Below are 14,875 nucleotides of genomic sequence, written 5' to 3' on the forward strand. Positions count from 1 at the left end.
TTAATGTTTTTTTAAATATTTAGGAAAAAAATAATTATATTAAGTATATTTGATTACATCTTTGTAAAAATGAAGAATAATTATGATATCACTAAAAACACACGCGTCTCACAAGCTTTGCTGTACGTTTTGAGTGGAAAGGATTTAAATGAAATTATTTAAACGATTGAAATCAAATGATATTAATAAAACATAGCTAAAAAGGGAACAAAAATCTTCAAAATATTCACTTAAAGTAAGAGATTCGAGTGGCGTCAAAAGTCTGATGAATTGTTGAATATATTAAATAGACAACTTCTTAAGAAGTACATAACATTCCAGTATAACAGAGGAGAACTTCTGGCGGAACTATTTCTACCGCGTGTCCCTCATCTGTCAGGCCAACGAGGCTGACGCAGTCGCTCGCCAGTCTAGCGCTGACGACTCGCAGGGTGAGTATTTTACTATCTAATTTCACAATCTTCTAATCAATCTACCAATCGTAATTGCTACGAGTCGTATAGAATATTATTCTTAAAAAACTTTGTCTATTAAAATATTTAACTTAATATTAAATTTGACTAAAATGCCAATTTTCAAGATTTCGTAACAATTACGTCCGGTAATTTGGTAATTCCCAGATTCCTAATAGATCCATAACAGTAATTATAAAACCTTAAAGTGAGGCAGCATATTTCTGTCTGTTTCTCTAATCTTTTGAAATGTCTATACCAAATAGGTGATAAATTATATTTTATTGACATAACTTTTACACATTTAAAGAAAACACTTTTTTACCGGATTGAAGTTATGTAATGTGTGTATGTTTTTCCAATTTTTTTTAATTATGTAAAATAAGTGTAAATTTACACATAACTAATATATACATAACTTCAATTAATTTAATTTAAAGCTTAATGTGTAAATTCCTGATAAATTGTTTAAGTTGAAAAATGTATTTTCATTACAAAAGATTTAATATAAAATATGTGTCTGCCTTTTAGTTCTGATCTTATTTTAAATTGCTTAGATTTATTGTATTTAGAGCATTTTTTATTTGACCATTTGCTAGATTTTTTTATGTTCCTTTGTTTTTATTTCACCATTAGAAAGTAAATCGGCAAGCGAGGTTCTAATAGAGAAAGAGAGTCCATCGATTGATGACGTCAAGGAAAGAATTAAATCTTTGAAAGTCGATAGAGATGATGGTAAGATTTTGAACGGCTAACCGGTTTTTATATACAATATACAATTTACGAGTCGTTGATTTTGTATGGAAAACAATCTTTAGAAAATTACGATTTGGAAGTACTGGTATATTAGATATAGAATCCTTACAAAAAAAAAACGCTTGCTTGAAGGAGTCACTAACAATTTGTTCCTTAAAAATATCTAAGGCCAAAATTCACTAAAATCTATTCAGCAGTTTGAGAGTTAGTGTGCACTTTTGTAATATATTTGTTTTTAAATTACAATTTTATTTCACATTTATCTTTATTTTATTTTAGTAATTTTCGCTAGAGTTATTTTGTCTTCATTTTTTCATAGTTTTTGAAAATTCATTGACTACAACCAACTTTGAGAGTAATAGCATTGATTTTAATGTGTTTTTTCGTTTTCGGAATGCAGCTTAAACGACGGACAGCGGATTGTTAAAATACCATGGTAGCCCTACTTTCCCATGGCCCATACCCCGGCCGATACAATACTTTATTCATAAGAGTTCATGTAGTTATGTTTGTAGCATCGCGGTGTATGGAGTGTAAACTTCCCTTCTGTGTTTTTATATTAATGTGATAATGCCGAATCTGTGTAATATTCAAAATTAAAACCTAAATTTGTGATGGTGGAACTTTTTAATAAAAAAAAAATGGTGCGTGTACTTATGTACGCGCGGAAGAAGTTATACTTCTTTGGCATTATTAAAAGTAGTTTTTGATCGGATGCAAATAATTAATTACAATTTAATAATCAAATACTGGAAAAGGAATCATTATAGTCAATAAAGTTCGGTTTACATTTGAAAAATTAAATAAATAAATATTTATTATTATTCTCTTACATTAAGTGTAACATAAATTCTATTATTATTCTAATGTTGTTTTTAAATTACGTACAATGCCGTAGCATCTTCCGTGGGCAACTTCATACTGATAACTTTGTGTCACGGTGCGCGCGCATCGTAAAATTTCACTCTTATAAATTTTTCATAACGCGCCTAAAGAAGTATAACTTCAAAAACATCATCTATTATATATAATTTGATAGACAAAATCTAACAGCTTGGTATCACGAAACAGCTGTCTAGTCACCCATTCAGGGGATCCATATTTTCCTTTTACTTTGCCAGTAGTAGACGAAGCTAGTGAAGAAATATGCTCAATGCTTTAATATTTTTGGCTTTATCACATTAACACTGTTGGATCTCATTATGTTAATGTTATTTGTATTAAAATTATATCGCTGTTCTATAATTTAACGAATTCAAAGTATATCATGTCTCATCCTTGTTGACGTATCGTGTGTTGATGTTAATATATGACAATATAGCTTCTTGTCCTTATATGAATGTATATAAGTGTTCATATAAATTCACTGTTTCAAATTTTAGCTTTCATCACCGGCTTAAGACGTACTAAAGTTAAATCTTAATAGTTAACTTAGTGGTCTTTGTCTCTATTGAGGTAATTTGTTAGAGGCATTATCAATATGATGGAACTTGTAAACTGAATGTTATATATGTGTATAAGTATAGTGACGTCACTTATTGTACTCCGGTTTTAACATTGCTACCGTTGCATTGCGCTTGGTCCCGGTTTATTTACACGCTTCGAGTCTCAAAGTTGGTTCGTAGCAATGTTGAAACTTAATGTTGTCAGATTTTTATTAAGGGTTTTCAAACTTGTCAAATCATTAAACATTTTGAGCTAGTGGTTCTTAATAGCCGCGACATATCACTTATGTGTGACAGTCAATTAAATTCACACCAACTGCCGTTTCTTAGTACTTTGAGAGCTGACAACATTGACCCTCTGTTAGCGAGACCCTGTACTTAAAATGTTTCGTAGAGTAGTTGGTCGAAGTGGGGAGAGGTGATACGTACAGGCCTAGATTCTTTTCTGTCGCTACTCGATGTTGATTTTTGTAAATGTTTTAATCGACAAGTCTTGATACTTTAGCTAATATTTCGTCCTTTATCAGTATTATTAAACTATTTTATAAGTTCATTCCGTTGTCTACATAGCGACAGTATAGATGTTACACTTTCTATTGTCAATACTTGAAAAATGTTTAGTGAAATATAATAGTAACGTAATAGTTAACGGCATTTATAGTTAGTTATTATGAATTGAAATAATTATATTATTCTAAAATAATTGGTCGTATTATTTCTCGACATTTTTGGGAGAAGAAGACAAAGTAACTCTTTAAAGGTAGTAAAAATCAATTTTATTTTTTAATTGTGTTTTTCGTATATACATTTTTTGTGGCATTTCAGAGCAGTGGGAAAAGGAATTGGAGGCTGAATTAAAGGAATATGAGGTTGTTGCTGAAAAGTCTGGCGATGATAAGTGGGAGAAAGAGTGCGAAGATCTTCTCGGGGAAGAGATGGATCTTAAGTAGGAGAGATTGTTTGACTAAAATCTTTGAAAAGTCAATTGAATTTAATATCGGATTATTTATTGGAAACGTAAATACTTGATTTGAGTTAGTTTTCAATTTAATATTCAAATAGTTGATGAACGGGTTCCCGGAACAGGGGAGTGCTTGAATAAAATTTTGCCAAGAAATTTAGAATATAAATGCTGATAGAGTAAGACTAGCTTTCGGACAGTCAATGATTTCAACTGCGGAATAGACACAGCTACTAGAGCCATTATTCGGTTTCTAAAGTGTCGCGCTCGCCTGCAAAATATATTAAAAAAAAAAACATGTGGCTGTTCACACTTGCGGGGCACGCTTGCGGTGCTTACTTTCCATTTTTTAAATCATTGTTTGACATATAAATATAGCTTTTGTAAACAAAAATTAATGGGTTTTGGATTCCAATCGGAGTACATTGATATTTCCTATATCTACTTTTTCTAGTATTAAATGTATTAATAATACTTAAAAGGCATTTCACCATTCTTATAATAAAAAATTATAATAATTACATTTAACTACCAATTATTTGTTTTAATTCTTTTGTACAAAAATATTTATGTTATTATTTTAGGTATATAGATTTCATTGTAAAAAAAATATAGCTTTCTATTTGGTATACATATTCAAACAGAATGTGTTAAATTTAATACATTTGAAAATGGTGTAATAAAAGTATGACGTTATCTTTAAACTTCTTTACCACAATCCATTTTTTTTATTTATTAATAACAAGTATAAGAGTGAATAATATATTTAATAGATTATTAATTTTAGAGTTTTTGTATTTAATTCCTTCTATTTAAACTAATATAAAATTGTTGTAAATGATATGTGTATTACATTCCAATAAAGTGTTTGTTTTAAATGTCTATAATTTTTATACAATATAGATGCCATAAATGCCTTGGCTATACCCATATTGTCCCATAGGGCAAATATGTGTTTACTGGATGGCTAAGCCACAACTTTGTGCCTTAAATTTTAAGATATTTTAGTCTAATACAAAAAACTTTCGTAAATGCACAATGGACAAACGATTTACTTTGGTCAGCGACATCTGTCGTTAAGTGTAATACATTGTGTATACATCTTTGTTTTTATTATTTTCAACGGTGCATAGATGGCTCATATCGAAAGTAAAGAAAGGCAGTAAGAATACTACAAAAAATAATCGTTTATGGTTTAATCTTAATAATAATATCACAATTCTATTAAAATATGTTAAAATCATTAACATATTGGCTTTTCCTCGTATCTTTCTAAACAAGTTTAATTTCCTACATTGGTGAGACATTTTTTATCCATAACTTTGTTATTCACTTCGTGTAAACAACCGAACCGAAACAATACTATCAGACACAGCAGGACCTTCGTTTAACGCATTATATCCGACTATTTGCTAACATCTTCTAAACTATCCGGTAACGTAGTACCTTTTGTCTCTGGCAAGAACAAGCACATAACGCTAGCAGCTATAGCCGCAAAGCCAAACACCACAGTCGGTAACCACGGAACTGTCAACGCCAAATTAGAAATAAACGGAGCAATCATGGACCCTATTCTCATGCACATAGAACATGCTCCCATTGACATATTTCGTACGACTGTGGGGAACAATTCTGAGGTGTAGATATAGATAGAGGCGGCCACGATAGCCGTGCAGCTGACTCCTAAAGTGCCAAGGGTGAGTGTAATCGCGTAGGTTTTAGGAACTACGCCCAAGAGTAAAACACATATGCCGCCGAGGATAAATGTTATGGCGATAGTTAGTTTCCTCCCAAAGCGCTTGATCAGCCATATAGATATTATGTTGGATGGAATCTGAAAACATTAAAAATAATTATTATATGTTAGTATATAATAATTAATAGGAGATTTTGTTGACTAACGAACTGAAACTGACGAAACGTCAAACGTCAAATCCGTAGATGTTGTCAACACCAATACGTTTTGTAGTTTAATATACCAATACTATTCAAATGTCAGCCAAAGACTTTTTTGAGCTCGCATTTTTATATAGGTTTCACAATACTATGAGCTGAAGATGTGTAAGCATGGCAATATGTAGGTGTAAGATTCGGAATCTAGACTTAGCACTTATGATGACACCAGTATTAGATAACTTAACTTATCCAATTAGTTTCAATATAATTATTACGATTATTCATAATTAACAATATTATTTTTAATGATCTCATAGTGAGTTTCGGTAATTGAACTTGTTTTCCTCTAACGTTCAAGGCACCAAACGAGTTTGTGTTGAATTTGAGAGGTATAACTTGATATGCATTAGGTATTTGGGAGTATTAATTATTATGCGTATATACTGTTTATAAATAGATAAGCGTATATATTTTTTATAGTAGAAGAGTAGACTTAATAGAGCACTCTATCATCTCTATATGTTTACCGTATGATGAAAAGAGACAAATAATATAAGTTGAAGTACCTATGAAGTTAAAATCGTGCATTTAGACTATTGTTTTTTGTTGAAAGGGGATGTATATGTACTATTTTGGTTACGTAGATATAAACTTGATTACAATTTAATCAGATTAATGAATGCTATTTCTGAACAAGAGTCACCGACCATGGACCTAAATGTTTAATTTTATTTTATACATATATAGTAGGTATATATATAGATAAAGCAATTTCGAGACCTTAATGGGTTGGGTATATAATTTGATCGTACCTGTATGGCCCCCGCCGCTGCTACAGTCACAAAAGGATCCGGGCTGGTCTGACTGATGTACTGGTTAAATCCATAAAAGGTTAAACCCACAATAGTCCACATGACGCAGCAGCAGACGGTCTTCACTAGGAGGGCTGGTCCCAAAAGATCGGTATAATTCGCACGGCCTTCCTGTGATTTAGAACGGATATCGTCTGATAGTTGCTTTAGGGTCTCATCAATTTTAGTTGTTGGTAGACCGTTGCTGAAATAGTTTAATAAGATTATTGCTACTGTTTTTTTGTAAGTTATTTTTGGAACGAAAATTTAGCAGCAATTCTAACACATCACAACAAAAATCAATGAACAGAAAATTTACAAAATGGATTGAATTTTCTTTTTAATAATAATAATTTAACTAAAATATTTGAAATTGTGTTTGGTATTTAATAAATAATGCACGCATATCTGATGATTCTTGTCTACTTACAATTCAGCTGCTTTCTTCACAATTTTCGCAGCTTCATCCACTCTTCCCACGCTGAGTAACCATCTCGGAGATTCCGTCAAAGAGAAGAAATACATCAAATAGATCAGTGGTGGTACAGCCATAGCCAAACTATAAGAATCCCAGCTTCTAAAGTAATACGCGAAGAGCGGTACAGTCATATGACCAATGATAAACGGAATTTGGAATAGGCATCCGAGCATCTCCCTGTAGTTTGATCCAATGGTCTCCATTACGATGACGAAAGAGACCACCATAGTTCCAGACGTTGCGACTCCCCAGAAGAAACGAATTACAGTGAAGGTGGCATAATTTGGTGCGAAAGGGATAGCAAATCCCAGCAGGACTAGAAACGTGATGGACACAAGGAAGGTAATCTTTCTGCCATACCTGAAGAGGAAAATTATTTAAGGTTATGTTTGACGTGAATGTTAAATAGGTGAATTTTCCTGGCAACAATGACCCATTGTAGAATTATTTTTAACGTCCATATATGTAGATAAATAATGTGTTATACTTAGTTGTGACCAAGAAATAAAGTAATATTTAAACCCAATTAATTATTATTTATTCTTATGATCCCGCTTTAGATTTTATGGTAACTTTTGCATTGTGACACAAATTTAAATGCTATATGGAACCTCGATTCGGTTTCATACCTAGAAAGTATGTTAATTATTGGCCAAATTAAGCGCAGCCGAGACTAGATTGCAATGAACTCAATTCTATGTATATATAAACCTATGTATGTATTAGGATAGTATGATACCTAAGTCCCTTCCATATTTTTTTATGACTTGCAAAGGATAGATACATTTTTATAGCAAAATAAACAGAAGAGATTGGAATAACTTGTACATATTTTCATGGCTCAGTACAAAAATTATTATACTTACCGGTCAGAAAGAAATCCAAAGACAATACTTCCAAGGAGGATTCCCAGTTGCAAGACCATTTGCGTGAAACTAGCTAACCAGCTTCTCTCACAAACCAGATCCCATTCCGACACAATTGTATTATCAAAAGGATATGCATCATAATCGTACTTCAAGCAATCGGCGTAGCAGGTGGAGTTCTCCACGACAGGAGCTGAATTTCCTGTACTATTCCTGAATTCCACACACCAAAATGTTAGCTTCGGGGTGAGAAATAGTATTGCCATTTGAACCCATCCCGAGGATAGTTTCACAAGGGAGACAGTTGCGAACACCAAGAACTGCCATCTCCCAAATTGTCCGATTAGATTTGCTATACTATCTTCTTTGTCCGGTGCTGTGACCTGCGTTGCTGTACGTTGCACCATTTTTGATTCTGGTGAGAAAAAAAATGTTCAAGAACATGAAAGAAACCTTCAGAATTAAATATCTTAGTAAATAAACGATTATGAAGTTGCGTAATTTCTATTGATGATTCGTTGACACAAAGGTAAATAAAATATATACTCCGTACAATTTAGGGCACAAAATACCGCCGATAAAAGATTCCTCTTTCGACATGTTTTACGTAACACATGAAAACTTTTTGCCAGTTATGTATCTGGTACAATAACCACGTTGTATAATTTTGATTGGCCAAAACCGTTACTTAATTTGCTAACATTCACCTACCGAGTGAATTTTTGTTTTAGTAAAAAAACGAGGCATTCTTTATGAAAGCATCGTAAAATAGTTATTATTAATAACAACATTTATTCTATTGATTGGTCTTGTATTACTAAGAGGTGTTCATACATTTAATGAAAATATATTTATTTATATACAGAGTTTAAAGATATGGCAAACACCAAGATGTCGATGACGTAATTAATATTCATATAATATTCGTTAATTTTAAAACTTTTTTGTCAGTTTTCTACATCGCTAGACCTATTAACATGCTTACTATATTTATACAATTATACACCTGCATTCATCTTGAATCTAAAAACGTCACATTAATAGGTTAATCGACTTATAAACGACTAATCATGACACGACGGCGCACAGCACAAATAATGAAAATAGATGTCGTCTTCCTTCGTTTTTTTCGGTCGGTTAAAATGTGGAGTGATAGCAGGATTTGTATCATAAAGAAAATTTAGACCTCGACAATTCATCTTTATGTTGATGATTTCATAGTTTATAAAATGTATATTTCAAATTAGGATGCAAAGCGAAAGTTATGTTAATTAAGTTGCAGAAATTATATACAAACCGGTTTTAAGACGACTTATTTAAGTATCCGGTACATAAAGGCCCTAGGGCTTGAATCATTAAACAGAGGAACTGTTTAATGATTGTCTTAAAACGGGATTCGAACCCAGGCCATATTGGAAAGATCAACTAATAGTTTTTGAAAACTTCCTTTCTTACTAACTGTAATGAAAGCTTATAATTGTAATTCGAATATAAGTAAATCACTATTTTATAAGATAGTCTTGAGATACGAGGGTCGAAAGAAACAAATTCCCATCACCTGCCATTACTAAAACTAAGTATATTCATGCCGATCAAAAGGTGATTTAATTTGCAAAACATATAAATTGAAGATGACCTATTAATTGCATTTGATGCCCGTCTTCCACTGCGTAAGTGTTGAGCGAGAAATAGTGGACCGGCGGAACGGAGTTTGAAATGATAATAGTTTTTGCCTTCCACTAAGAAGGAGTTTCTAAAATAATTTATTTCGCCTTCCAGTGACAACGAGCTCAACTAGGCGGAGCGGGAAGCGGGAAATGAACGACTACTCCGTTCATTTTCTGCCTAGTTCTGTTCCATCCAGCGAGGTTGTGCGTCCTTTTGCGAGCGGGGAGCTAAGCACCAGTATTGGGCAGCCCTTCGTAGCATCAAGACGTTTTTGTGAATTTCACTATGTCAGATTCTTCTAGTGAATATGATTATATTAATATGGTTACTAAAATCATACTAATGTATCACTATAAAAAGAAGCATATCCGGCGCAAATCAAGATTTTGGATCAATAATCACATTTTTCAAGAGCATACGCAGCGGACTCCGCTTTACTCGCTTGCTCCGCTCTACTTTACTCTTTTGCAGTAGGAGTAATTGTATGAAATATAATAAAACTAGTTCAGCGAGTTTCGTACGAAGTTCGTGGGAAACTCGCTCAACTCTCGTATGTGACTCTTTCAACTCGCTCACTCCGCTCCGCTCGTCTCCGCTTTGGTGGAAGCACATCTATTAAAATCATCGTTACGAGTATAGCGTTGGTTAGTTAGCACGCAATGTCCCTTTCTGTCAAGCTGACATAAGGTGAGGTAGCAAGCGTGCAGATTTCCTTTAAAGTTTAAAGTTACACACAGCATTGCCGGTGGAGACAAGCAAAACGCAATACGCGCTTAGTACGTGTTCTGCTATTGTTTTGCAAATGTTTGTAATCAAATTTTCCGCACGCTACTTTGGTGGATTCGTACCTTAAGAATATCTATAAGAACAGGAATTGTTGAGCATTGTAATTAACGAGAGAGCTATTTAACTCCCAAAGTTAAATATCTTAAAGTTAATTGTCTCAATGCGACATAATGATAGTTATTAACGACGTTAATAATTATTGCATACTTTAGAACCATGTCAATGTTCCAAGGCTCATATAAAGATAATTCCTATTGTTATATTATCTCAGGTGATTTTCATTATACAAATTAAAGGTTATTAAAGATTTACTTAGGAAAGGGAAAGTATTGCGCAGTTAACAAGTTCCGATATCATGAACATTATACTATCAGTATTGAAGGCTTGCCATGTAACTTTAATGCTGTTATATTCAGTAATCGTAAGTATCTATCAAGTAGCGTCAAGAACACACTGGCAATGTTATTTTTTATGATTAATACCATAAACACAAGTTAAACTGATTGGATAGTTTTATATAGAATGTAAAACATCAGCGCTATTAAAAAACTACATGTAGCGTCATTAGAAGTATTTCGTTATGGAGTTGCGACCTCGGCCAATTATCAGGTAGACTGAAAAGTTCGTAGGCTAACATAGTTATAATCGTTGTATCGCCTTCGAGAGCGATACAACGATTATAACGGTCATACTATTTTTCGATACCATTTTTATAGTACGATTTGTCTTTAGCCTCAAAATAGGCGTTTCGGCAATTACCTCTTCATTAACGCAAAAATTGCCCAGCGAGCTTTCTCTTAAGGTCTGAGAACCGAAAAAAGGCGCTGGGGGCCAAATCTGGAGAATGGAAAGTAAGTAATTACGTCCGCACAGGAAATGGAACTCCCTGTCTGTGCCGTTTTATCGGAATATCTATCAGTCTGCCAAAACGTTTAACAGACTAAAAAATAATATATACAGAGAGAATGCATGTAGAGTGTGTGGCGTTAAAAGCGGCTTGATTTACTTGGCAATCATCCAAAAACGCAAACGGGCATTTATTAGCCAGGTATGATTGATGCAATCTTCGGCTAAAAATCAGTGCGATGACACCCAAAACCGTTGACTTGACCGCGTTATACAACATAGATCAAGAGCCCAGGACTGCCAGGCCTTGGTCATTTTATAAAAGCTGAAAGTTCTTCGTGTGTCCCCTATACAGGTAAGAACGACCAGAGACTATAGAGTTTGGGTAGTGGTTACTTTGGCAGATAACAGGTAGTAATGACTAAGCGCTCGCGCTCGGCAAGGTGTAAAAACTATTGAAACTGTCCGGCTATTGAGGTATCATATTTTCATAGGTCCCCAAGTAACATATATAAAATTTAGCTTTTATACTCTAACGAAAGTATAATTATAATTAATTAATGTTTAGGGGTGTCTGGCAGGGGGAAGCAACTGTCGTAAGTGTCCAGCAATGTATGACGATATTTATAAAGTTATCCCTAATAAAATATAAAAAAATTGAACTTTATACTTTAAGGGATTTAAGGTACTATTTTATACACCTTTACTACCTGTTATCTGCCAAAGTAACCATAACCCAAACTCTATAGTCTCTGGTCGTTCTTACCTGTATAGGAGACACGCACAGAATAACTTTCAGCTTTTATAAAATGATGAAGGTCTGGCCTAAGCAAAGAGCCCTGGGCTCTTAGGATAACATCTCGACCTTAGCCACCAGGGCCTTCGAGTCGGCCAGTCAGTGAATAGACTGGACCAGGATCCCCCCTTTAGTAAGAGCAGCACCATTCTTCTTCCACAACCTTAGGTTAGGTGCAGATAAACTGCTATATCATTTAAAAAAAAATATCTTTACATATATCTCTCGACACTTGAAATGCATGTTATTGCGAAAAACAAACACGAAAAATTTAAAAATGAGGACATCACTTAAGCCTTTTATAAATTGTATGGACTTTACTCTTGATATTTTATCTTCCACAGATAATATATTCTTGCAGCGTATAGATAAAAAAAAGCAAAACTTACGTCCACAGAATATTAGAACATTTTAATTTGATGCAAACATTGTATTGCATCATTTGTTTATTAAAAAGTGAATGTTATGTCCCTATCGACGAAAAACTATTTTTTTTTACTTTTTGGCTTCATTTATGCTAAAATTTTTTTAACTAGAAACATTTATATCCACATTATTTATTTGTTTGCACCGACTATTTACAGATATACAACACAAAAAGAAAACTTTCATTGCTATATTATAATAATTATATATTTTAATTAAGAGAAAAACAAAAATAAAGCCCATACAATAAATTTTAATAATCTTTTTACCTTCACCCTATTTGAACCGCCATGAATACACGTTCATAACGAAATACATATTTCTTCATATATAAATGTATAAAATTGTGCAATTGATAATTATTGTATGCAATCGAATTAGCGTAATAATGATTTCTATTAAAAATAGCTGTGAACCGCAGTTTTGTGCTCCTCGGAGCAGTGAGGTCGCTCCTTGAAGCCTGTGAAGTGCCCAGGAGACTTCTGTGCTTCTGGAAGGAGCTGGGTTGGCTAAATTAGCCAGGACTTAAGGCACAACGGACCAATTATGTTTTTTTTTTTATAGAACGGGGGGAGGCTCACCTGATGTTATGTGTCTGAGTGCGGAAACTGAGTCCACCAACCTTAACCTTAACATTTAACGCAGTTTTGTGCTCGTTTTCTTTGATATAGCCATCACTTTATTATTCTGTAAAACCAAAACTGATTTCTAACGAATGGCCTAATAAGGGCGGATATATTGGTTGCAAATACCGGAAGAACATAAATGTTTCCAAAGACACAATAGCGCTTAGTATGATTAGCATAAGAATTAGATGTTAACATCCAAGGTTCAAACTATTTTTTAAACAGCCTTCATAGTTATGTTAACAACAACAATTCCCTGAGAAACAATTAATTATTTTTGGGTCAAAAAGCGGGTTTAGCCAGCGCGGATCGCGATTAAAAAAAAAACCTTATGTAAAACAAGATACAGACACAGAGACTTATACCACAAAGCCCCACAGAGACCTGACCAGACTTCTAGCAGTTATAAAGAATAATACGAAAAACAGAAACCACTTTGAAAACCTCAACGATATAATAATTTGCAAGACAGTCAAGTGAACTAATTTTTAACTTCTAAAGGCCGATTTACATTATCTTAGTGTTTAGGAGAGTGCTTTAGTACAACTTGAAAGGCAAGTTCTTTAGTGTAGCGTTTACTAAAGCAAGTAGCGTTTACATGTTTCAACTAAAGTACTATCCTAAAGCACTCTCCTAAACACTAAGATAATGTAAATCGGCCTTTAAATAAAGAACTGACTTAAAAACCGTAACATAACGTCTACAAGACGCTTTTTTTTTCACTCTATTCTGAAACTGGTTATGCGACGGGAACTTCGAGAGCACCGAAACATAGCTAATCAAGTCCTTTCACCTTTACGTTTTATACGCTCACATTTTAGCCAATGGGTCTAACATTGACACCAACAACTATTGTTGTCCGGAAATCGATTTTTTATAACAATTTACAACAGATTAAAGGATTGAACAAGATAATTACTTTTTGCCGAAATATTACCTAAATTTTTTAATTATATTCTGTGCAATAAAATAATAAATAAATGTATTATAATAACAACTCACGTGTTAAGTAAACTATCACTTCGCAACAATATAACACAATATAAATATGAGATAATTCAAGATGTGTGTGTCTCTAGACGGTAAAGTAAACACTGACTGTGCTCACTTGAGAGGAAATTGTAACGAAATTCAATTCCTGCCGTGTTATCGTTCATATACAGATTTCGGTTTTTGACGATTAGATTGTTCAATTGTTTCTTCAGTATTACTATAAATACCGTACTTACATTGCCGATGCGTGGTGTAATGGTTAACGCAATTGACATGTAGTCCGGATTTCCTGGATTTGATTCCTGGCGTATATATTTTATTTTAGATTTGGGCACCCTTATTAAAAGATATCTGTGTTAAAGGGTTTCCAACTCTTCCATAACAAACTCAACACTAGAAATTGGAATTAAAATATTAAGATGTACAGTTTACTAAAATACAATTCTTACAATTTTTTTAAATAAAGACGCGGAAATATTTTCATTGATACACTACAGGTTTAGTTATTTATATTGTACAAGTAATATTATAAAGATAAACATAATTTATTGCTATAATTAGCAATTTATTATAATTATATTAATTGCCAAGTAATCTACCTTTACATATCGGGAGTACATTTTGTGTAATTATTTTATGACTTATACATATCATTTAAGGTTATATACACAAACAGTACAAGTCTTGATAGCAGTTTTTTGTTCTAATAAGTCTTCTTTAAGAATTGTTGAATAAGAATTGTTATCTACTAATGACAATAAGGAGATTAAAAGAGTGGCGAAGAGTTCCAGTTCTTCTCATCCGTATCAGTGCCCTTACTCTTTAACTCTTAAAAGCGTTTCAATGATAATATTTTTTTAAAGATGCAACCGGCAGGATGCTCATCTGATATTAAGTGATACGCCCCTCAAGGTCACTCTCAATGCTAGAGGACTCGCGAGTGCGTTGCCAGTCTTTCAGGAAGTGCTACTCTATTATTTTTATTACTATTGGAAATGAATAATAAAATTTAATATTTTAATTTTAATA

General features: G+C 33.2%; 2 protein-coding genes across 11 annotated transcripts in view; one reads left to right on the forward strand and one right to left on the reverse strand.

Moving 5' to 3' along the window:
• LOC125054207 (synapse-associated protein of 47 kDa) overlaps positions 1-4,146 on the forward strand; it is a 28,016-nt gene extending 23,870 nt beyond the window's left edge. For 3 of the 10 annotated variants that reach the window (XM_047655960.1, XM_047655958.1, XM_047655961.1), the window contains 3 exons: positions 322-431; positions 1,089-1,187; positions 3,479-4,144. In XM_047655960.1, coding sequence (XP_047511916.1) covers positions 322-431; positions 1,089-1,187; positions 3,479-3,603 — 334 coding nt within the window. In that variant the 3' untranslated portion in view covers positions 3,604-4,144. Of the gene's footprint in view, positions 1-321; positions 432-1,088; positions 1,188-1,608; positions 1,824-3,478 lie in introns of those variants that run through there. The other 7 variants (XM_047655964.1, XM_047655963.1, XM_047655967.1 and 4 more) reach the window with 6 other exon arrangements.
• A 649-nt stretch (positions 4,147-4,795) lies between these two features.
• Positions 4,796-13,966, reverse strand: LOC125054206 (organic cation transporter-like protein). The gene is made up of 5 exons (XM_047655957.1): positions 13,856-13,966; positions 7,706-8,120; positions 6,792-7,199; positions 6,323-6,566; positions 4,796-5,448 (listed from the first exon to the last, which is right to left on the reverse strand). Exons 2-5 carry the CDS (start codon positions 8,110-8,112, stop codon positions 5,020-5,022), a joined length of 1,488 nt encoding a protein of 495 aa, XP_047511913.1. The 5' UTR covers positions 8,113-8,120; positions 13,856-13,966; the 3' UTR covers positions 4,796-5,019.
• Between the last annotated feature and the right edge of the window lie 909 nt (positions 13,967-14,875).

The sequence above is a fragment of the Pieris napi genome, chromosome 11 (genome assembly GCF_905475465.1).
Source record: "Pieris napi chromosome 11, ilPieNapi1.2, whole genome shotgun sequence".
NCBI classification, from domain to species: Eukaryota; Metazoa; Arthropoda; class Insecta; order Lepidoptera; family Pieridae; genus Pieris; species Pieris napi.